The following is a 24,186-nucleotide window of genomic DNA, read 5'->3' as shown; positions in this document are numbered from 1 at the left end:
TTTTTTTTTAATTTTTTTTTTTTCATAATTAACGCACACTCCAGGAGTCAATACATTTTCCTTTACAACGCAAAGACAAAAAGATTGTTCCCTCCTCCGAAAAATTCACGCCAGTTTCACAAATCGCGAGTCGCCAAGTGCCAAGATGAGTTCGGTGACCTCTTGCGTATCATGCAAAAATCTATACCGCGTCGGTGAACCGAAAGAACCGCATTCCGTACGCTGTTTTCGTTACAATGGCATCGTAATGTTGTCCTAAAAATTAATTAATCGGAATAATGTTAATGACATTTACGGGCAAAAAAATTTTCCTTATAAAAGCGAAAAATTTCCGGTTTAAACCTAAGTCAAACTAGCATGATGAAAAGAAAGTAAAAGGAAGAAAAGAACGTAAAATGGTAATATCTTCCTCTTTAAGTCTGGCTTTAGCTTTTTCGTATGGTGTCTTTAGTCGTACGTACGACTCGGTCGGAAAACTGTATTCCGCGGAATAGCAACAACGTTGGCCTCTTTCAAAATGACTTCCAAAGGTTGTCTGCAATGGAATAAAAAGGTCAAAGGTAAACTCTCTTCTCGGTCGTGCCAGCCAAGAGAAAAAGCAGCAGAGAGACTTGCCTGTATTGTGCATATTTCGTGTATTTCAAATAAATCAACTTCAACGCGAGGTAAAATAGTGAAATAAAAATAAAATATATACTTTTCCCCGTTGACGACGGCAGAGATTTTACGTCAAAATCAGTAATTATTAAAAGTAAACGTTTTTATTCCTTGCGGACATAAATTTTGCTTTTTCTCCTACGGCCGTAAGTTACGAAGAATCGTTCGCGTTTCTGACTCTCGGCCTCATGATCGACGGCGGCTGGCAGCGGATATCTAGCAGACCTTTGAACGGATGGTCCGGTAACGTAATAAAATCTTAGCGAAAATTTGTGCGAGGGCGGGACGGCCGATCGTTCGGTCCGTTCGCGGAGAAAAATGACCAAAAGTTAACAAAAAAAGGAAGGCCGAGGTTTCGTTTTGTCGCCAAAGGATTTCCGTGCTCGCTCGTATACCCGTAATCTTCTAACATCATGGGAATATCTTTGTAAGCCAGCGCAAAATCATGACGCTAAATTGAGTCACGGCAGCCACGCGATCTCTCCGCGGAATCCACTCTCGTTACGTACACAAAATCACCGTCGGATCTGCGTTCGAATACGAAACGTGTACTCGTCCACGGTTGGCTAAGCATTCGTCTACGGCGTCTTGTAAAGAATACGAAAATGCAACCGAAAGCAAGCGCAACGAATAAAAAATTAAAAAAAAAAAGATTTCTTCGAGAAAACGTTTCCTGACCTTCGTCGGTGGTCAGCGCGGATAAAATCCTGCGTAAGAAAATCTGACTCGCATACCTCACGTCTACATATCATCGTTGCACGAATATCGTACGTGTTATGGAAATAAAATAAAATAAAATATAAACTGTATAATGCAGCATTAAATTACATCGCGGGACCGTCTCGGTTAAAGAACGGGATTTCAGTAAAGTGTATCCTTGACAGAGAAGCAGGAAACATTTCCGCGGCTCCGATCATTTCTCTTTATATTGGGAAAGGTTGGATTGCGGGATACAATGCACAAAATCGGCGGTGAACTAAAAATAAATGGTTACGTAACAGCGCGCGGGGTATTTCTAAAACAAAAGAAGACGTATGCAGGGTCAGTTTATCACGCTGGTCAACAATGGCGGTATCGCAGGATTCATTTTCCACGATAGGTTGTACGTGCTGCTTGAAATAAAAATTAAAAAAAAAAAAAAAATACTTTCCATTGGCCAGCACCTTAGAAGTGGCTTGAAACAAATGATAAAATACCCGGAAATTAAAATAAAAACTTCCAGTTTAGTCTTCAACATTTCATCACAATAAAGTCTTCAAATTTAATGCAGTCTGATAGCGACGACTTATACTGTCGTTTGTAAATTATATTAAAATATTTCGGCAGTGTTATCGATAATTTTTAAATAATCCTCAGACAAATCGAGAAATAAATGATACGTTTCTTATGTTTGTCCGGACAGGATATTCTCTAAATAGGAAATTTTCCCTTTGAAAAAAATTTTTTTTTAGCTGCAAGAATTTTTTTTTCGTTTAGTAGTAGCAATCAAAAATAAAAAGCTCTTCGCAAACTGTAAAACAATTGATGTAAAAAAAATGTTACATAAAAAGGTATCATCGTGTTTCATAAATTCAGGTATCGGACGATGGGTTTGAAGACCACTTGGTAAAAAATGTATATTCGCGTACCGTAAATGATAGTATAAAATAGATTCGCGAATGTGTGAAACGTTGCGAGAGCTCTCGTCAACGATTTTATAGCAGTATCTTCTACGTCGCAAAGTATCCATAACCTTGAATTTTTGTCAGACCTTGTTAAAGTTCCATGAGAGTCGTTCAATTTTTTTTTTCCTCCCCTTGTTTCAATCGTGAGTAGACCTGAGAATTAAACAGAATTATTTTGTGCCAACTCAATTTTTGATTGTTTAAAAATAATTCGGTCGCGTTATAAAAAAGTTCGCCATCCTTCTAGTTTCATTTTGAGAAATTACTACACATTTATATCGAGAGCATGCAAGATTCCTTTTTCTGAGCTCGTAAATTACGTGCCCCGTCGTGTCGGACCTGATATTACAAATATTAAAGAACAGAACAATGGGCGGAAACGGAAGTAAATGGACGTAGGAAATGGCGAGGGGAAGCACATGGAACCAAGGAAGATGAAGGACGCGCTGCTTGCGACTGAACGTGACGCAGTTATCGGATGTTATTGCCAATACTCTCGTTCGACAACAGGTGCATGGGAAGAGAAAATAGTCTGCTCGGAATTTATAGAGGTCGAGAAGACTGGCCACTAATCACGACGCAATCTAACGGAGCTGTTATTAAAAAGTACGTTTTGTTTGTGTTTTAAAATCTCTCTTTTTCGGCGATTTCTTATCCATTGTAACAGAGTTCTTTTAACCTTAAACATCTAGAAATTAAGTTAAGGCATTCCAGAGTTACGTAGTTATTTATCAACGTAGTTTAAATTATTTATTAAGATATATATTAATTTTGATTTTTTAAAGTTATAGATACACTATAAAATTATCTTATTTTACTAATTAATAATTATTAAATATATCGTAAGCATAAAATTATATGCATATATCGTTTGAAACACTGCGGTGAATAATGTCTTTCCTCTGCAATTGCGAAATCTGCCTATCTGACGTGAAAGAAAAAAAAAAATATATCCTTGCACGACTTACAAATCCTATTTAACAACCTTGATTAAACGTACAGACGTAACTAAGAACTAAAATAAGAAGCTCTCGATGACAATATAGTTATTCTAATATCTCGGTAAAATAGTCTAAGAGGCTTTCCGCGCACTCGGAAAATAAATTGTCGCAGCTGTTGGAGTCTTGTCGACCTGCGATTTCAGCGGCGCGATACTCTTGATCGAAAACGCTTTTAAATGGCTCGGATGTAGTGGAAGGCCTGAAATATTCATTTAGTATTAAATTAATCTTACAAAATCAACTACGACTTTAAAACAAATTTTTTATTTCTCACGAAAAAGAAAAGAAAAAAAAATAGGAAAAAAAAAATTTAAACATCATGCAAAATATAACGATAGCAAGACGTGATCGTTGCACCTGTTGTTCAATAAAATAAAACTCTACAATTAATATAATGTAAATAATATTTTAAACGTATATATAATTATCTTACTCGTTCCGAATAAATATCTTATTAAGTGCCGTATGCTTGAGCTTAAATACGATGCATAATACAGTCGTACATGTAACGCGGACTATTCAAGTTTCTAAGCCGCAACAATGGTACGGTAAACGTAATAGTTCCTTAATCGCGAAGAGCGCGCTATTCCAGGCTTAGTTAAAGATTATTCTAAGAGACTACCTGCTGGATTAACGCTTACGTGAAGAAAATATGGGCGAGCTGCGCAGTCAGAGTAGGGCTCCGTTTAAAAGGCACCGCCGCGGCTTCGCAAATGGTTTTCAAAAGGCAGGCTTTTCCCGAACGCGTCGACTCGAAAATCGACTCAAAGATTTCGTAATACTCCCATCTGGACATCAAGCTTGCTTAACGTCGAAAAATAATTAATAAAAATATATTAGATTAAACGCGTGGTAAAGATATTGTAAATTAATATATTACAATTATTTTACGAAATTGAAACACTATCACTAAACATTTTATCTCGCAACAATCTTATTCCGAGATTATTAAAACTGCATAGAGAGTAATATTATTCTTTCTAAATCGTTATTATATTTTTTTCGTTAATTCTAATTAATATCTTGGAAAGTATCGTTAAGGATCGTTAAATATCTAAAGATCAAACGTTAAATCGTTACGAGTCCTGCACACCGTAGACGAGATAAAGCAAAAAAAAAAAAGAAAAAAAAAGAAAATAAGGAAGGATCTAGGGTACATTAGATCGGATTAACAAGATCAAAGTGAATGAAAAGAGTTTTTTCGATAAAGGAGCTGAATTAACGTCCATTGTTGCCGGGAGATAAACGCACGAGTCTCGCAACAAAAGTAGGCTTATTACCATGCAAAGCAAAAGGATCCTCGCCTTAACTCGACATTAAGTCTTTGCTCTTCAAATCCCGAGTACACTCGTCGGATTTCGAGAGGGCGAGATTCCACTCGAGATCCTCTCGATGCATCTTGTCAACGCTGTCTGTTATGTAATATCTCACATTTTTCTTTTCCCTGTCTACCGTCTTTACTTTACGCCGTTCCTTTCGAACGTATCGACGCGACACCCGATGAGAGCCAGAGGTACGTGAAATTTACAAGGTTCCTCCTTTCCGCCCGGTAGCTTTTTACTCGCCGAGGTTTTTCGCGAAACCGTGACTGATCCTTTCGATATAAACTTTATCTTTCCGTTCAATTAGATGCACATTCGTATTTTACGTGCGCCGCGCAGATAGTTTCATTTTGATTCAAAGGTTCGTGTAGACAATCACGATAACACGATCGATAGTACTGAGCTGATTTTCTTCCGATTCTCAGGTGTATATAAATATGTATATAATAATCTTTTATGAAAACACATCAATATAAAATAATCGACATATAAAGATATAAAATTTTAATATAAGAATTAAAATTTGTGCGGCACGATAAATAGTTCATCGATTTTTTGAAACGGAGAAATATACTACGACGGAAGCATTTAGATTAACGTTGCATCCAATAATTTGGTCTTCCAGTGATTTGGGATATTATTTCATTATGCGTGAAGAGCTTCCTAAATGGAAATGCTACCACAATAACTACGATTAATTCATACAAAATTAATACAGACTAATGTTGCGGATTAAACGATGTGGATAAATGATTCGATTATTTTACTCTTGATGCGCGTCAATGCGGAAGGGTCTTTCGAACGGACAATAGCTTCAATTAAACTCGCATACCGGGCAAGTAAAGAACATGATACCTTTCGTATTCAGCGAGGAGGCGTCATTTCCATCGGACTCGACACGGCGGTTGATCGATCTGTCATAGCGGACGTATGGATCCGTCAAGTACGAGGCGTTATAGGGTAGGGCGTAATTAAATTTCATCACGTAGCCGATAATCATGCTGACGTCAACTTCCATGGGTAAACCGAGGCCGAGGATTAACTGGAACGGTTTTCAAATATAGGAAGGTGTCATCGATCGTTTGCCACAACCAGAGATCGAATCACCCCGTCTCCCCCCTAAACCCTCTCTCTGCCTATTCCGCCCTTCAGTGCCGGCAGCGATCGAGGTTCAACCACACGAAATTAGATCGGAAAATGGATGTCCCGAAATTCTGTGATTCGAATAGCCGGCGATATCGCGAATCCTCCATCAAACGTGTCGGCCGCCGTCGGGATTGTACAAAACGCGATCCGAATCACGCGACAACGAGCCGATTTTTATTTACCTTTTATTTAACATTAAAGTTAAACGAACTTACGGAAAGATATATATGAAGAAATAGAATGTTCTTTGATTTATTATTTAATTTTCTTTTTTTTTTATATTTAATTAGCAGCCCCGTCGAAGTGTCAATTTAATCGCGATATTTCACGCAGCGTCTCGTTTCGTTCCGGAAACACTTTTGGCGAACTTATGTGTATATACCTATACCTGAACTTTCGTCGGAGTATAGTCTCTAGGCGGCGGATACACCAGGTATCTCTTATCGCGCGCGAACCAGCCGCTAGTTTGAGATAAAGTGGCGGCATAAATATCACGGAGGTAGACACATAGGACGGCTAGCGAGAACATACGAGAGATTCGCATTCTTAAACACCCCGTCGGGACTGACGATTTACCGTCGCTTCGCTTGAGGCGGTCGAACGCGTCAATTATCGCAATTAATAGCGCTGATTAGTCGGCCACCGCGAGTTAAGCGGATAATGAACGGAAGCCGCTTTTGACTTTGTGAGGTTTATAATCGACGACACAACCGAGCACCCTTTTGCAGACACGCGCGTGAGAAATTAATTAAATAATTAATTGATAAAAGAGTTACACCAAAGTGTATTTAAAGATTCGAACGTGTAAAAAAATGTTTACGTTCATATTTTTTTTTTTTTTCATTCACGGCTTTATTAATATTTCTCTAAATATGGAAAGCATTTAAGTTTTAATTCGTAATTAATTGCTTACGCAAAAAGCTTTATTTCCTTTACTCCTCACCTTCCTCTCGTTTGCCCGTTTCTCTTTCCTATTGTGCGTATGTTACATATGACAATGAATTTTGAGCACAGCGGCGTTATCTCGTCGCGGTTATTCGACGCTACTGTTAATCTAATAATTAATATCACCAACGTAATCGCGCTCTGAAAGGATTTTGATTACTAACAACTCAATAAATTTGCGCGTACAGCTCGCTTCAGATGTGGATTCTCACGATTAACACGAATCAACGTGGAATGCGCCGCAGTGGAAAATCTTCTTATAGATTTAAAGAACTGGATAACAGCAAGGTTGAAACGCGCGCGTAAGTTTTGTTATAATTAATTGCCGTACGAATATATTGCATTATTCATAGACAGAGAAGAGATATATGAATTTAATCATCGGTGATGTTTGCGCGAGAAATTTATGAGCGTCCAAAAGTAAACATACGCGATTTACACTCCAAATACATAGTCTTCGATAATCTAGTTTGTAATCGAACTTAGTACGATGTATGGGAAAATAAAAACCCTAATCGAAACTGCGCGATTCTTTTAATAACGCGTGATCAAAGAAAAAAAAAAAAAAGGCACGAGCGATAGAACATTGACGGAGAAGCATAAATTCGTGCTAATTCCTGCACAAATATGCCGTAATATTCAGTCACGTGACGCGTAAATGCGACGTGTATTACACGAAGTCCGAGTTTACGCTTGACAACGACTCTCTCGCGCGGTCTCTGTGATTATACGAACGACATATTTGAATATAAATTTTCTGTCGATAGATAGGTATTGAAAAATGCTCGAGATTAAAGTTGCTCGAGATCGTGAAAAGCCCTGGTATTTAAAAAGCTGCGCTCGTCGACCCACTTTCGAAGCGTCATCCCGCCCGCGTCCCCGCGAGAGATCGCAGAGTCCGACGAATCGCTCTATCGTTAATATCGAAGCGGCTAGTAATAACAAGTGGCCGACAACGCGCCTTTGCCGCTCGATATTAAAAATGCCCGTTATCAATAACAGTCTACGCTCTGCCTGGCATCAAGTGCACCCGAACGAATGAATCGAGAAGAAAACGCGAAAAGCGTTGCGCCACGCGGGGTGGCGGCGATAACCTCGGCGTGCACGACGCCCGCTGGCTCGTTTTCCCTCGCATTACGAAACTATTCCGAGTAATAGAATGAAGAAATATATAGGACGTAAGTGGGAGATATTTTTCTCGCGTATTTTCCTACTCAAGTTGATCGTAACGATTGGTACCAGCCCGCCGGAACACGGCAGCGGGATGATATCCCAAGGTAGAAAAAAGGTTGTGAGAGAGAAAGAAAGAAAAGAAAAAAAAAGAAAAAAAAACGTGGTTATGAAAGGTGATTATCGAAAAACTCAGCGTGCAAGCCCGACGAGTTCGCCACGGAAGGCTGTTACAATTCTTCCGGCTTCTGTGCCCGGGAAGCGGGTAGTTTAATGCCGCGCGTTTCACAGACGGCAGATAGCTGACGTCAGAAAATCTCATAATGGTGAAGGTAAAGTAAGGCTCGATTCCATAACCACGGCAAACGATGTTGACGGGGATTATCCGCGCTTATTTTTCCTATCTCATGGATTCGAGCGCCCCGGCTCGCGCTTCCGGATCTTTCCCGCGCTCCTCATTTTAATACAATGCTATTTTAATCTTTCATTTTGAATCAATCAATATAATTAAACTGTTATTCGCGAGGTCGTAAATAAATTTATAATCTCGAATTAGAGATTGTCCCTGCAAATAAAAAAAAAAGATATATAATTTTTTCACTAAGAAACTTTTTCTTTTCTTTTTGACAACGGGAAAAGAAAACTCAATCGAACCGTTTGCTCTTAGCATAGACAAGATTCATTTACAGCGGAGCTTATTTCTTATTCCGAATGCACCAAACGCATCGAGAGCGGACAATGTCTAATATTTCATAAGCAATCACATAAAATCCCATAATCGCAAGAAGGAAGGAAACTCGCTTGGTAAATACTCTCCTCGTCGCGCCGAATGAAAGAAAACGAATGGTAAGAAAAACGATTGAAACTTTTTCCAGCTTGAAACGTTTCCAGCGACGCGAGCTCTACTGCGAGAATCATTTATCTTTTCCCAATACAACGGGATATTCCCGACGCCTCAAACGTAAACGAAACGCGAGTTGAGGTTTTAAGCGGCGGTGGTTTTCGAGAGCAAAACTTAAAGTAAACTTTCCTGAACAAACTCTTTATGAAAGAGGCATCGCACATTGGTAAGCACCTTCGGAAAAAGATTGCATTACCTTTAGCAATTACAAAGAAACCTTTTCCTAAAATTTATAGCATTTGGAAATTTCCAAGAGATATCGCAATTTGTTTTCTCTTTTAATTGCGGCCATCTAATAATATTAAACTCTTCGTCACTTCGTCTTTTTTTATTTTTTCCAAGTTATTTTTTAAATACTTAAATTAACCGCAATTAACAGAATTTTAAAGCCTGCATCAACCGGTACATAGATTATTAAAAAAAAAAAAAAAAAAAAAAAAATAGAGCTGCCGAGATATTTAACACAAATATCAATCCAAAAAGTGGCTCGTAACGTCCCATCTGCAGCGCATCAATTTTTCACGGACTCGTATGTATGTCTGCTTGCGGAAGAGAGGCCGACAGACGTCGCAATTTCGATTCTCTTTGCGCGATCCCTTTCCGAACCCTTCCACCATCCGTGCATGCCCGCGCGCAACGTTATCAAAGTTGCGCTATTAAAATTACAACTCTCTACAGACTCTGCGGTCATCTCCCGGAGATTACAGCACCCGTACTTTTATCCCGTGACATCTCTGTTGCCGGAAAATGGTCGGTTTAAACAACTCCGTCGCTCATCGCGTCAAAAATAATGTCAAAATTAACTCTGAGGATTACTTTTGAAGAGCAATAGTTAAAAAAAAAAAAAAAATAGAAACTTTCCCATCGAGTTCACGCGTCGATTTTCGAAATGTATTTATTACGAAATATTTCTCGGGGCTAAGTTTATAATTAAGCAAAAAGATATTGCGGATTTTTATTTATTATTATTCCGCTTGGAATTCAAGATGATTTTAGGAAAAAGCGTTTCCGGTTTACCTTGCCTCATTAAAATGTACCGTACTAATTTATATGCCGTGTGTGATCGTGGCGTTAAAGAAACTCTATGTCTACAAAATTACCACTTCTACTTTATGCATTTATTCCTCTGCTACATTTCGAGAAATCAATATTCCTGGAGAAGTCAAGTTGCACCACTTTTGCTAGATTTTACTTTATAATGCATGAATTGGCTAGCAAGAGAGCAGAGAGAGCAGACAAGTGCTAAAAAAAGCTGGCGGTATTTAATAAATCGTAAGCATGCGGCGGCCTCCGCGCGCGCGACATTTGTTTTTAGCCTTATCGAAGGTAATGCAAATGTTTAATTCATAAAGGGAACGTCGAACGCCCCGGCTCGACTCGAAACTTGCCCGCTCCCTTAAGAATTGTAGAAAATTTCATTGAGGCATTAATTCTGCATAATTTATGAGCCGCCTATATGCAATCGACGAAGAGAGAAAAGCCCATAAAACGCTGCATCGGAAACTAACGCGCTGGCTGTCTTCATTCGTCGAAAAAGTGAATCGCCCTCTCCTTTTTTTTTCTTTTCTTTTTTTGCGTTGACCTAGTGAAAAAAAGGGGACGCGGTCTGGAGCATTGTAAAGAAAGTTTCGTGGAAAATTGTGGTTTTAACGAGAGACCCGGCCGCGTCGACGGACCCCTGGCAGCGGAAAAACTTTGCAAAGCGATCGCGAAAGGTGGACAGGTGGACGTCGTCATTTTACTTGGCAATTTCGCGCTGTACCCTTTACGAAGTTTCCCTTATAAATTATGCAAGAGAACGGCTGCGCGTTTTTGCGAAGGACGCGTTCATAGGCTCGCGGGGGTCCTCTTCGTCGGACAATAGCGATCCAAAGAGACTCGTACTAGCTGGATTTTATTCGCATTATGTCAGCACATTCGAAAGGAGCGGAGGCAACGAATGCGCTCTCAACCGCACCACGGAGTTTTTAACGCGTGGTTCCTACATAAGTATTCGCGACGTGAAGCTCCTCGCATTTTCTTCTCACATTCATATACTCCGCGAGTCTTTAAATATATTAAACTAAAAGAGAAATTATAAAGATCAAAATTCGTAAATATTAATCGAGAAAAATTATTTTTAAAAATAATAAGGGAGATAAATGAAAATCAACGATCGATCTTCTTGTAATAATTTAAAATCAAAATTCTACGAATTAAAATTGAAACCCTTCTATAATTTTATAATGTCAATTATAATTGTCGAACTGTAAATTATTTTTTAACGACGTTACGAATCGATTGAGTAATCGAAACAATAGATGGAAAAAAATGCAAAAAGTTGGCAAAACTCACTAAAATAACCATTCGGATCGGACTGATAAAATGATCGAGGGGGATTGCGTCTATATTCCCTGGATAAAGGTGCGCGGATCTCTCGGCGTTCCCGCGTGTATTTCTACCGATCTTCTCGGCGACGTAGGGCTCTTTCACCAATTCGAGCAAGATTTCGTATTCCTCGCGGGCCGTCGACGGCGTCGGGAAGCACGCGTAACAGCTCCCACAGGAGCCCGTTGTCCTTTGTTGAACGGATTCGCAGGCAGCGCATATCGCAGGCAGGTTTTGCCCGAGCCGAAACGCCCCCATCGCGCCGATTCTAGCATTCCACGTAGGAATGTGTCGTGTAATTTACGTCGAAAATGAAAGGGGGAAATAAAAAAAAAAAAAGAAAGAAACGTGGGAAACACTCGGGTCAAAACCGTTTCACACTCGCGCGTAAATGTTGCGAAAAGAAACCAACCAAAAGAATACACGCGAAGACGTTTCCACGTTCGCTATGTCTTAAAGAAAACATTTCTCTTCGCGTCGAATGTTGAAAATAACGTTAAAAGTAATTTTTTTTTGCATCACAGCTTAATCAAGCTTTGCAGATAATTTTTTATATGTACATATAACGTACGTCGTTACTCGCTACGTTTTGATTTATATTAGTCTTCGAATCTTTTGCTATCAAATCAACGTCAACCAAACTCCGCTCGTAAAAAGAAAGCTGATCGTAAGACGGTGACAATGACACCCTCAACGTGCGTTAATGTTATGAAGGTCGTAAAAACAGTCGTCTGACAACACAATACCGCGTCGAGTGACCCGTTGGCATTAGGGGCGCAACAGTACGTATTTCTATTGACTTCCACCCGAGAAAACCGCCCCGCGGACTAACGGAGGTTCCTTCCGGGCAAAAATGCGGAAAAACTCTGGACGCTGGAAGAGTTCGCCTCGTAAAAAGGAGGAAACATCTGTGGTAAACAGCCATTCGGTCGTCGCCACTGGAAACGTATGGTTGCTGTTAGCAAGGGAACGAAAAAAAAAAAAGAAAAAAAAAGAAGAAAAAAAAGAAGTGGATGTGTCGCTTAAATGAAATACCGTAAACTCGAAAACCGCGCGTTGCATTATGGCAGCGGTCTGCACTGTAAAATAGCGTGGGTTCAAGTTTTCATAAACAACGTACCTTCCAGTTGGACATGTGTGCCAGTCAACATAGTTTCTCCCAATTTATATAAAACTTTTAGAGAATTTATTCACCGTTCTCGAAATGGAAACTTTACTCTGGAGTATGAAATTCTTTCCTTAAAATCTCTTTGCATCAATATTTCTGTTGCCATGTATAGTTATTGCTAATTTAAAATTAGACAAGAAAAAAAAAAAAAAAAGCAACGTAAGCATTACAGCGTTGTTGCGCATAATATTTAAACAATTTTGATTCTTTCTATCTTAAAAAATTGGTGTGACGCGTAAATTAGCTGTTAATTTGCAACTAGGATCTTTTGAAAAATACGTGAAAAAACGTGAAGCGTGCGCAAAATTTGTTCTAGTAATTAAAAAAAAAAGATAAGGGTAAACGGCGTACGTGCCGCGTGCGAGCTACATTCTCCCACTACCTCCACTTTCGCTCTGTCCTTCTCCAGCATTACGGAGCACGTGCTCTGTACGTATTAAAGATCTACGCATATTCGACGGGCCAAGTGCACATAATCAGGCGTGGACTACCTTCCCGGATTAATTGTGCGTACCGGCGACTACGTCTTTTTGATATAAAATAAGTTAAAACCTCGTGTACATTAAATTCGCCGTAAAACTCTACCGTAAACGAAGTATCGACGAGTAGAATCGGGCTCGAGAAAAGATGATTTCGATCGACCAGCCCGCGATAGATTCGGGAGATATTCGTTCGTGGTATAGGAATGCGAGGATTGAAAATCTTTTTTTAACTTATTTTTATGGCTGCACAGTGATCGAAAGTAAAAGTCGGTCGGTCACGCGCGCGGCGTACACATCTCGCGCGGTGATTACGTAAAACGTAGATAATGTGCCAGCCGGTCGGCTGCCGTGCATAGTCAACTGTAATTAATATATTGTACAATATTAGCTGATGCGAACTGACTTTCGCGATCGATAACGTGTACGTGTCGGGTATCTATGAAGTGAATATTTCACATAGAATAGTTCTAATTATTTGTAACGCTGCATCCTTAAAATAAATTCTCGTGTTATATCGGTAGGAAATTTTTTTTAATGTTATTTATAGAGCGAATTTTTCACTGCAGGACTTTCGCAGACTAGCCAGCGTATTCTTTCGCAAAAGTTAAGCCCATTTTATTTAATTAATTTTTAAGTGGTACCTTTGGGAATTATAAAAGGTCGGTGTGACATCTTTTCGCGAATATGTTTCAAACGTGTGTAGAGAAAACTTGCATAGATTCTAACGGCATTTTAGAAACATCCCACCTTAATCTCCCCCCCTCCCCCCATGAATATCTAATAAACGGGTAATTAATCATCACGGACAGAGGATAGAAATTAATCACATCCTCATTAATATTCCATGTTTATCCTTCAGTTCATGCAGATTAACCCTTCGATACGTAAAAGTACTCGAAGATATACTTTACCAGGCACGCTTTGTACAGCAGCATTTAAAATACGCGCGTTGATTTAACAATCGTGATAAAAAAAAAGCATAAAACAGCAAAAACGTCGTGAAAAGACGAAAGTAATGGAATGCTTTTGACAATGGACGTTTCACGCCATTCTTTTTACGCCTTTACAGCAATTCGCGTTAGAAAACTAATACATTTACATCAATTAGCCCGCGTCCGTGCATAAATCCGTCACTTTGCGTCATCGCGACGCTTATCTTCGCGCCGCGGAGACGCGGACGTTAATCGCGTCCCTTAAAAATACGTGACTCCGCATTCGTTGCGTTTCATTAAACCGCGCCGCGTTTAATTACCCGCGCCTCATCGCTTATTATGCGCTTCATTATTGTCCCGTTTGTTACGCGCGCTCGCGATTCCCGCACGCATTCGCTCCGCGACCGAGGAAATCGCTCTTCGACGCGCGCGACGCGACGTGACGCGCTAAACGAAAAAAAAGAAAACGGAAAAAAAAAACGCGAAAAATAAACGAAAGATAAAACCCGAAGAGAAATTAAAAGCGAGCGTAATCCGCTGTGGCTACGCGGCCGGAACGGGGGGCTCATTTATATACGAGCGGTTTAAGCAGCGCAGCTGCAACTTTACCTTCGCGTAATGCGAAATCGCTCTTGCAAATCTCTTTAATCGCGACCATCCTACTGCCGCGCCAAGTTTGACGCATTGAGAGAGATCATAATTACATTTCAGCACTGGAAATCGCGGACGATAACTCGCCCCGCAAGAGCGAATTCCGAAGCTCGAGCAGCACCTATGCAAATTTAATTAAACGTTCGGTGCGAAAATTTGCGAGCCGTTTATTCACGTCGAGAAAGACGCTAAATCATTATTTACAACCACACAATGCTAAAAAATATTACAAGTATTATTACATGTAAAAAAAAAAAATTTTTAAAAACTAAACAGAAAAAAAAATGAAACGCAAGTATTTGAATATAAATTATCGTCACCTTGCAATTTTGCAGTTTATTCCCTCTCTGTAATCTAATTATTCATTTGTAATATATAAAATAAAATTTGTACACCCCCAATCTCTGCGGAAAGTTATTAAAAGCTTCAATCAATCGAAGTTTAATCTGAGATTAAAGAATTATATGTTACTAATTACATGTAGACGATTTATTTAAATTTGAAATTTCCAATCGTATTTATGAAGATAACTCATATAGCTGAATCAATTCCATTTCATTAAAATTCTTTGCCCGAAAAGAGTAATCGATACGAAAAGATTTCTGTGTGCACGCCAGATTAACAATCGTTAGTCGTAACTGTACTGACGGTCTCCACCGACCGGTTCCGTGTGGCATTGCAAGGCAATCTTTTGGTGGCTGAAATCGGCGCAAAGTTCTGAAGACTGCGGATTGAAGTGGTTTCTAAATTCCAACTGCCATGTGTTGCCAGCTAAAAAAAACCTTGTAAGCCTTACGCAATATTTTTAATGTAATTAATTTCTTTTTTTTATTCTGAAATTTATTAGAGCAGAAAAAAAAAGATACGCAAGACTATTGATTTCACGTATTAATAATTAATATGTAAAATATATTTATAGCCGCGAATTTTTATTTATTAAATTTTTAGACTTTTTGTACTTAATTTGGCATTGACGTTGCACGTTGTATTATCAAAAACCGCAAACTCGGATATCGCTGAAATTTTACACCGGCCTATCAGGAGTCTAACATTTCCGGAATTCAGTAATATGGGTGTAAGTATGTGTAAAAATATTGTTAGCATTTCATATTAATAATTCACGATATAATTACACAGATGCAGTTATCTTAATATATATAATTGAAATTTGTTAATAATCTTTCTACGTGTTTTCTCCATTTTTTTTTTTTTATTAAAACGTTTTACTACTTTATTAAAATAATGATTTTAAAAAGAAAAACTACCGTTCTCTGAAAATTTTCACGATTCAAGAGAGAGTCCAATGTAAAAGTACGTAATCTCAAGCGATTATGCGATTAACGTTTCTTGTAGATCTTCGTTGCTATCGCGGTGCCGCTCGAGCATCCTCTGAGTTCGATCTCGCTATCGTATTTTTTCGAAGCTAACTACGTTTTGCCACCGAACATAACGTATCCCGAGCCCTGGACGGAGGTAAAAAGGAGGAAGCGGAATATCGAGAGAGCCACTGTCTATCGAGTTCTGGAGAGTAAATTTGAAAGGCAAGTCCGTAAACAAATAACCTCATTATGAGAACGTTATGATCCTTTTAATTCGTCGGTATAATCCTTTCACGGTGTTTTTTCACGGTACTTCACAACTTTATCTGATCCAAAATCATACAATGACTCGGTCTATAACATCACACGATCGTTTAAAAGCCTAACACGATTCGAGCTGCGAATAATAATAAAATCTTTATGTAATTCTTTATCGTCACAAAAGCGTATACCGTTTCCTTTCTTTTAATCTCGCACCGCGATTCGACTTCTTTATCTAACGTTCTGTTACGCGCCAAAAGCCTCGACGAAATAGATAAAACTAGCCATTGTCGGATCGGAATGTCGTAAACGACCCGATTGGCATGTATGACGCGATAAAATCGATCGCCGGCGTCGATTATCGTACCCGAATTGGCGCTGATCGCGGAACGGGCGCGAGGGAAGCTTCGCAGAGATGCTGCAGAAGGGAAATCAGCGTAGAGATTCAAGGCGAATGCACTCCCGGCTCCATTTTACGAGCATTCGGGGCGTCTGGGAATTGCGTTACATTGCCCCGACTCGAGTATACACAGGTGCCGGGGAATTACGTATGCGCGCGAGCCTTCAATTCGGTATTTAGAGAATCGTAAAGCGCAAAGTAAACAGCTATTGCTTCAACGAGACGAGCGCGCGCGATCCTACCCTCGTTCCTCCCTCAATCTCTATCGGATTCCTCGCAGAGAACTCTCCTTGATTTTTCTCCCGTTCGCCGTAGCCTCGGATATTCCGGGAGAGAGTGTCTGCTGAGAGCAATCTGCGAGACCTCGGAGTACCCACTCCAGCACAACGGCTTGATCGGCGACATCGTGCACGTCATTTTCACGTAAGTTATGCCATTTACATTAACGATAACGACCGAGGCTTTATGATACCCCGATGATCTTTAAAACAGCACAGTTGAAATTATTTCATTAAAAAGAGAACCTCGTACGTCATGTCGCGCGAGTACGGCAAATTAATCTAGTACGTGTTACCAAAAAAAAAAAAAGAAAATAATATTGAAAGAAACATTTTAATAAATTTAAAAAAGACTGAACCACAAGGCTTTATATTAATGTATGTACAAAGTGTCGTTTTCCAAGATAGAATCTGTGAATCTTGATTATAAACTCGCGGTTAAATCTCTTTCCTCGCGCGTTAGTCAGTCGACTGGAGTATAAAATGGGCCAAAGGTTGCGAACGCGAGATTTCTCTCCTTTTGTAAAAATAAAAATATTAAAAAAAGAAAAAGAAAAAAAAAACAAGGGAAAGAGAAAGGAATAGAAGGGCCGCTCGCGGGCCTTTTTTTTTCTTCCGGAGAACAGGGCGTTCCAAGGTGCTGCAAATTGAAGTAGATACGCGCCATAGAAAAGCAAATTTGGCTTCCTCGCAGCAACCCCCGGTTCACCCTATAGAGACGTGCTTCCACCCGACTCGGCTTCGACCCCTTCTCGCGGATGAATAAGCTCTCCAACCAGGAACGTATGAATAAAGGACATGGGCCTGCAGGCGAAAACGACATTGTCGTAGTCGTCAACGTCGCATGCCGCGGCGAACGAACAGAACGCGAAGTTTCCAATGTGCGGCGCACAATCGCGTAACGCGTTGATGAAACGCATCTACGGGACGTCGCGCGCGCAGAGAGAGAAAGAGAGAGAGCTCTCCACCTGTTTTCGTATACTACGTGCTTTCGTCGCATTATGCAAATGGGCAAGCGAACGCGCGAAGGTAGCTTTACTCGCTGAAGAATGTTTAATTTTCTCGCACTGAACGCGCTTCACGGTCGAGTCCGCGATTCTCTGATTCCTCGGACGTTTTAAACAGTTCTTCACTACAGCTATTAGGACGAGTTCTGCTAACGACTCTTCTCGGATCTGGGGCGGAAGATGCAGCGCGCGCGAGGTACAAACGACGGTAAAGGAACGCTCGTCTCTTCAAGATTTTTGTATCTCGACGCGAGATACGCAACTCCGCGCATCGTCGCGTCCCGACGATGATAACGACAATGCGCGACGGCTCCCCATCCCCCTACCTTCCCCTTGTGTAAAAATAGCGGAGAAAAAAAAAAAAAAAAAAAAAAGACAGAACACAAAAGGAGCTCGTTTCGTTCTTAGTGCTATGCTGCCTGGTAACGCTGATGCGTTATTACACCCCGGATGCATCCTCATCTTTTTTTGACTGCCAGAAGAAACGTGAAATTACGAGGGGATTCCGTGTCTCTTGCCGTCAACTATTACGGTCTCGGAAAAGATTCTTCGTGGGCGACCACCGATCGCCGCGAGTCACGAAAAACCGCGCATTAGAAACGAGACGAGATTAACAGTGCGAGAGAAGCAGCCGGTTACTTCGGGATTTATAATAGTAATATCTCAATACAAGAATCTGATTAACGCTTTTGGTTCTTTTAATTATTTTTTTTAATATTATTTTATTTATTTATTTATTTGTAATTTCCGCGTCGTATTTTAAACAGAATGTTAGAACAGGCGCCACGTCGTACTGTTTCATTATTTTCTTTGTCGCGAAAGGAATACCGAGTAAACTTAAGTCGATACGTACAAAATAACGAAGTCGCCAAGTTATGCGTGGCGTTTTTAAACTTTAATAAAACCAGTAATAAACTTTTCGAAATGTCCGGCACTCCAGCGAAAGGGGGTCGAGGAAAGTGCGGGGCGATACCTCCCGTCGGATATACCAGGACGTGCTTTGGGATGCAGTCTCACTCCCGCGAACCCGGAAAAAAAGAAAGCTCGCCAAGCATCACCATAAAGGGAAATATTTTTCATTCGGTTCGTTTCCAGCGCGCGGGATATTCAAGATTTATCGTCTCTCAACGAAAAGGGACTCGCGTACTCCCTTGGAGAGAGACAAGGGTGCGGGATTGAGAGAGACGAAATTCGACGATAGGGCGCGGGCAGAAGGGGAAAAAAAAAAAGAGAGAAAGCGAGGGCAAAATAAAACTCCAATAAACCGATCGTATCACTGTAACAAAAGACGATATAAAAATTGGGCCGGCAGAATCGGTTTTTCTCGAAATGACGATTACTATGCAACATGCCAGAGCTGTAGGTATTTGCCATCGCCGCTTGCAACATTTCAAGCAAATAAAAAAAAAAATGCCCCAAAAAAAGAGAGAATAAAAATCATTCACGTGATTACAAAAGAAACTCGCGCAGTTCCTTTGGGTCGTCACTCGTGTATATGCAAATACGTTATCGAATGTACATTAGCCCGTGGAAGCTCCTCGGTCAGTTTCTCTAAATGCTAAAATAAGATCGCGTCGACGATTTTTGCCAAAATCAACATACATCCGTTGGAACGCTTCGAGCGTGAATCCGCAAATTACTATAAATATATATTTTCGTAAAAATTCCCTTAATGACAAAAATTTTATATTAAATTAAATTCCCGCCGTAAGACGACAGTTTGCTGCAATTTAATTATATCAGAGGATTCTATCTTTAGTCCGAGCACTTCAAGACACGAGGGACTGCCGCGAGATGTTATCGAGGCCGAGCTGGTCGGCCGCAATGGAAACTGTTCAAAGTACCGGCCACAATGCCCAGCGGGACTTTTCGACTTGATTGGAGTCCTCGCGTGATCCCTGAAAAATTGTCGCAAGTTTACCGTGCCACTTCCGCGGAGCAAACAACCTAATTGCACCGCCGTTGAAAACAATATAGTCTTAATGCCTATTGGAAACGCCGGAAGTTCGCGTAGAGATTCTTTGATGAATCAAATCGAAAGATAATATTTTTATTTCAACAAGTTCCCGATAAAGTCTTTAGTCCTTTTTCTAAATTTCCGTATTCGCACATGAAACAATTTATTCCGTGTGTCTTTTTACTTATTACTTCGCAAAGTTGTTAAATTTTTAAAGCTCCGCGCAGAACGGAAACAGTTATTTTGCCTCTCACGCGACGACAGCGAACGCAGAACCCTACGAGTATATCCGCCGTTTATTCGTAGTTTATTACTTAAGAACCCTCTAAGCGCAGCAAAGGAAATGGAAACGGAGAAACGACAAGTATTATCGAATTATCGCGAGGGAACGTATTTATATACTTGCTCGTAATTGCTGTGTGATCGTAAATCTCAAATGGACGGAAGGATAAGAGTTATTACCACATTTTTCCAGCTTAACTTCCGTATCTCCTAAGCGAGCCCGGCCGCGTTTAGAGTTAATTCAGTGCAGACTAAGAAAAAATTTCTCGTTACGAAAGAATTATACCGATAACATCAATAATACTGTTACATATCTTGAAATCAAGTCAATTAAAAGAATAAATTGAGTAAGTCGTGTAATTATAATTTATAATATATTGCTAATTTGTAGTATTAACTATTGCTAAATTTTCTTTAAAATATATACTGTAAAAATTATTATTTATAAAATTAATAAAATTTAAAAAATATATAAAAATAAATTAAACTTTTAAAGATTAATAGTATAAAAAAATTCGCTTTTCTCTCGAGCGTTTTTAAGAATTTTTTCATATGCGATGCAGTCAGCTTTTAAAATGATAAGTCACTTTATAACCTGTACAGAAAAACATCGGCGATCTTCAGGTCGGGATGTTTTTAAATTTTTCTGCTTCTCGGATAATATGTCGGGGAGTTCATAAAACCAACCTGTATCGGCCAGAAGTTTTACGACAATAATTCAAGCGATAACTCGTGCAAAATAAAATTCTACAAGAAAATTCGTCCGAAAGTCCGAGCCGCGCCGTAAAATTTTCGACTTTATATCCGAAGTTCCCGAAAAATGCACTAAATTTTGCGATCGCTATAAATAAAGAAATCCAGGATATTCTGACACCTTATATGAAAAGCAGAGTCGAGCATTTCACAACGTCGAGCTTGTAGAAACTTTGGCGATCTTGGATAAGAGATTTAAAAGCAATGCGCTTTTGTGTGGGTGAATTATTTACGTGCATTTTATTCTCGGGTCGGCAGCCAATCAATTTTCTTGCGTTACCGAATTAGATAATAAAATAACTGGACGCAGTGCAATATAAATGTTTCGTATAAAATGTGTGTTACATTATGCAAATGTAATTTTTCAGCTCGAACAACATTCTACGTGTAGTACCGGGACATACATATAATATATTTTTTTTACTTTTTTTTTTTTCTAAAAAGACCAACGCAATATTTTTATATTTAAGTAAAAATATGGAATGCATTTGATTTATGCATTTTCACGAAATCAGTATGAAAACTGCCTTTATAAAACGCATTCGCATCAGAGACGGCGAAAGTATTCAAGTCACATGAAAATAGGGTAGCTGCTTCGCCTGGATGCGCCCTTAGAAAATTCTCTACGCGTGCAACGCACTTGAGAAAAACTTCGCACCTCCTCAAAAGTTATGAAGTCGTAAATGTTAAACTCGCAAGGGAAGAGAACATCTCCTGACATTCTTCCATTTCCTTGACGTTCCCACCCTCATCGATGTACTCCTGGCAAAGAGCGCGTCATCTTCGAGCGTAAACGAGTCCGATCCATGCGGAAAATTTCAAGGCGAAGCTCGCCGTTAATCCCTAATCAAATCGCTGAATTCTGTTCGATTGGCTGGCAACGTGCATAAACCCGGATAATAATTGAAAATTAATCTCTTCTATTTCAATAGATATCGCGGATCTCCGTTCGCTCTATTGACGATGATACCATTTCGTATATCGATTCTTTGCATCTCGACTGTGCATGTCAGCAACGCGACGTTATACGTAATAATGCCGATAAGAATTCTATCAGTTTTCAAATACAAATAAAATATTTTAAAACGTATAGCGTTAATAACCCGAGCGGTAGCTCATCTAAACATTAGCTAATTTTGCAAATATAATTAGTTAGATCGCGCAGATTAGATTAATTCCTTATCTGGTAATTAGCTTGATACTCGCCATAATAACAAGCTAGAATAGCTCGATATCAAACAGCTGACAGCTAAACAGCCACGAGATAAACCACGGATTAATTAGCTACAGTTATTTAAATAACGATTAGGCTCGATTTTCATTTAGGAAATTATTTATATTTTACCAATCTCAATTTATGGGATTATTATGAATGATGAATTATTCGACAGTAATGGTATGACGATATTTTATTGTTAGCTAAATATACTTAAGCTAATAGGGAACTAAGAATAAAATGAGAGTATTTTCGTTCGGCCGCAAAATCTTTACCGAGAAACATTTATTCCATATTCGTCAAAGAATGCGCGATTGTGCGGGATAAAAAGAAATGAAACGAATACCCTTGACAAAAGATAAAAGCGCAGCATGCATGTTTTATAGAAGAGGACGGAAGTCCCGTTCATTTTTCGTGCGTCCGCGATATCAGGAAAGTGAATCATCGCTACCGACTCTGCCAAGTCGAGATGAAAGAGGAACACCGCGGACGTTTCGTCGCTTCGCATCGAAGATCCCGCGGGCAATAAAGTTCGGTTTCCAGGATACGACTCGGTTTATTAGCATTTTAAGTCGTTCCGCGAATGAATTACGGGCCCCCTTCGCCGGACTAAAAATGTGCACTGCCGCGCGGGGGCTATTCTCTGGTGACCGGGAGTAATCAACGTGAAAGAAAAGAAAGAAATATGAGACGTCACTTTTTCGCGGCGAAGAGCCAAGTATGCTAAATAATCTTGACGGATGACTTACGCGAATATGATACGCGGCGGATCGCCTTCGCGGCACGGTTAGTCGGTCGGTTTCACATATTCATCTATATATACATGAGGAGACACTGACGTCCCGAGATAACCCACCCTGAAGCAATAGAGCAAATGTTCCGTCATCGTCTCCCACGATGAATGATGTTTGGCGAGACAAATGAGGTGCCCCTAAGAGCAATAGCGTCGCGGATAGGAAGTGTCCGCACGTCTCCCGTGTACATCCCGAAGCGTTTCGGAAGTTCGGTCATTTAAAACACAGTTTCGACAGCTAATTGAAAAACTTGCACGACGGCGCGGGGAGGGGAAAGGGGAGGGGGGGGGGAGCGCGATGTAGATAAAAGAGCTGTGCGGCGTTAGATAGAGGCGTGTCTAATAAAACGATCGTGAGAGAGAGAGGAGGGAGAGACCCGATAATTGATTGCGGAATAATTAATAAGTCCTGGCGGTTGGCACGTTATTGTGTCGTTGGCATCTAGCCTGATAAATGTTGCGTTTACTCGATGCACCCCGTATGAATATCCGGTAGTTGACTTGCGTCAAAAAGGAACTTTCGTGCCATTCGTGCGGATATCGCGGCGTGATAAATTATATAAGCTAAATTATATAAATTTATGCAAATCGTGTACGTTCCGAAGGTGAATCTAGTCTGTTGCGCGCGAGAAACGGCCTTCCCCGAGATCTGTTATGCATTCTCATTGCGGCGCGTCAAAGGATTTCCGTCTTTCCACTTGAGTTAATCATTAATCAACGTTACGAATTCATTAATTTTGTATTACATGTTGTTGCCGTTCGGCCGTGGAGCTAGACACACGTTAGTCGTTTCCGTTGCTCGATGCTTTTTCCGCCTACGGAAGAAATGAGAGGAGTGACAAATGGGGAAGAAATTGGATTGAGTTTACGGAAAGGGCGTCTCGGTTCTTAAGTATCCACCGACAATGGGCAAGAAGTCCTTCCCTTTTTAAGTCGAATGCACGTCTCGTCGCACGGTTATAAGGAATAATAAAAACAGTTCCATCGCCGACGTTTTGTTAATAATAGCAGTATGATGTAATAAACTAAAAGGAAGAAAAATCGATCCGATACATCATCCTTTCTTACGGTACTACATTATTAACTCAGACGGCAAAACGTCGTGATAAAAATCGGAAAGAATCGAACGAGTACTCCCGTCCGGCGAGATGTATAAATTAATTTATTTCGCGAACAAATCGAGTCAGATTTTCTCTTAATTTTTTTCAAATTAAAGGGAAACGTTTACTAGCGGGTATCGATTGTCGATTTCACTACTCATTTCGCATTCAAGATATCCAATACCAACAGCGATTCCTCCATCAGTATACGCGACGGGCCTCCAATATATGCGCTATCAACTAAGCGTAGACGACAATATGCAAATCACTCGTCGGATTCGATTTAAATGTGCCGCGTCTCACATGCGACCGCGTTGTACGTACTACAGTCCGGTGAACCAGTGGTATTTGAACTGCATTCGCCAGGAAATGACGTTCGACGGGATGATTCGCCGATCCGCCGGCTTGCTACTT

At 40.1% G+C, this 24,186-nt stretch overlaps 2 protein-coding genes across 2 annotated transcripts; one reads left to right on the top strand and one right to left on the bottom strand.

The window, feature by feature from the left end:
• Window positions 1–182: 182 nt before the first annotated feature.
• Window positions 183–10,531, bottom strand: LOC139107878 (uncharacterized). Its single transcript, XM_070665748.1, has 4 exons — window positions 6,179–10,531; window positions 5,500–5,686; window positions 3,964–4,126; window positions 183–3,521 (listed from the first exon to the last, which is right to left on the bottom strand). The coding sequence occupies exons 1-4, from the start codon at window positions 6,332–6,334 to the stop codon at window positions 3,368–3,370; spliced, it is 660 nt and encodes a 219-aa protein (XP_070521849.1). The 5' UTR covers window positions 6,335–10,531; the 3' UTR covers window positions 183–3,367.
• Window positions 10,532–12,026: 1,495 nt separating this feature from the next.
• Window positions 12,027–22,885, top strand: LOC139108181 (uncharacterized). The gene is made up of 5 exons (XM_070666274.1): window positions 12,027–12,130; window positions 15,355–15,481; window positions 15,760–15,947; window positions 16,702–16,809; window positions 19,431–22,885. The coding sequence occupies exons 1-5, from the start codon at window positions 12,027–12,029 to the stop codon at window positions 19,564–19,566; spliced, it is 663 nt and encodes a 220-aa protein (XP_070522375.1). The 3' UTR covers window positions 19,567–22,885.
• Window positions 22,886–24,186: the final 1,301 nt, after the last annotated feature.

This window comes from Cardiocondyla obscurior, linkage group LG14, assembly GCF_019399895.1.
Source record: "Cardiocondyla obscurior isolate alpha-2009 linkage group LG14, Cobs3.1, whole genome shotgun sequence".
NCBI lineage: Eukaryota > Metazoa > Arthropoda > Insecta > Hymenoptera > Formicidae > Cardiocondyla > Cardiocondyla obscurior.
This window is presented reverse-complemented; position numbering and strand designations above follow the sequence as displayed.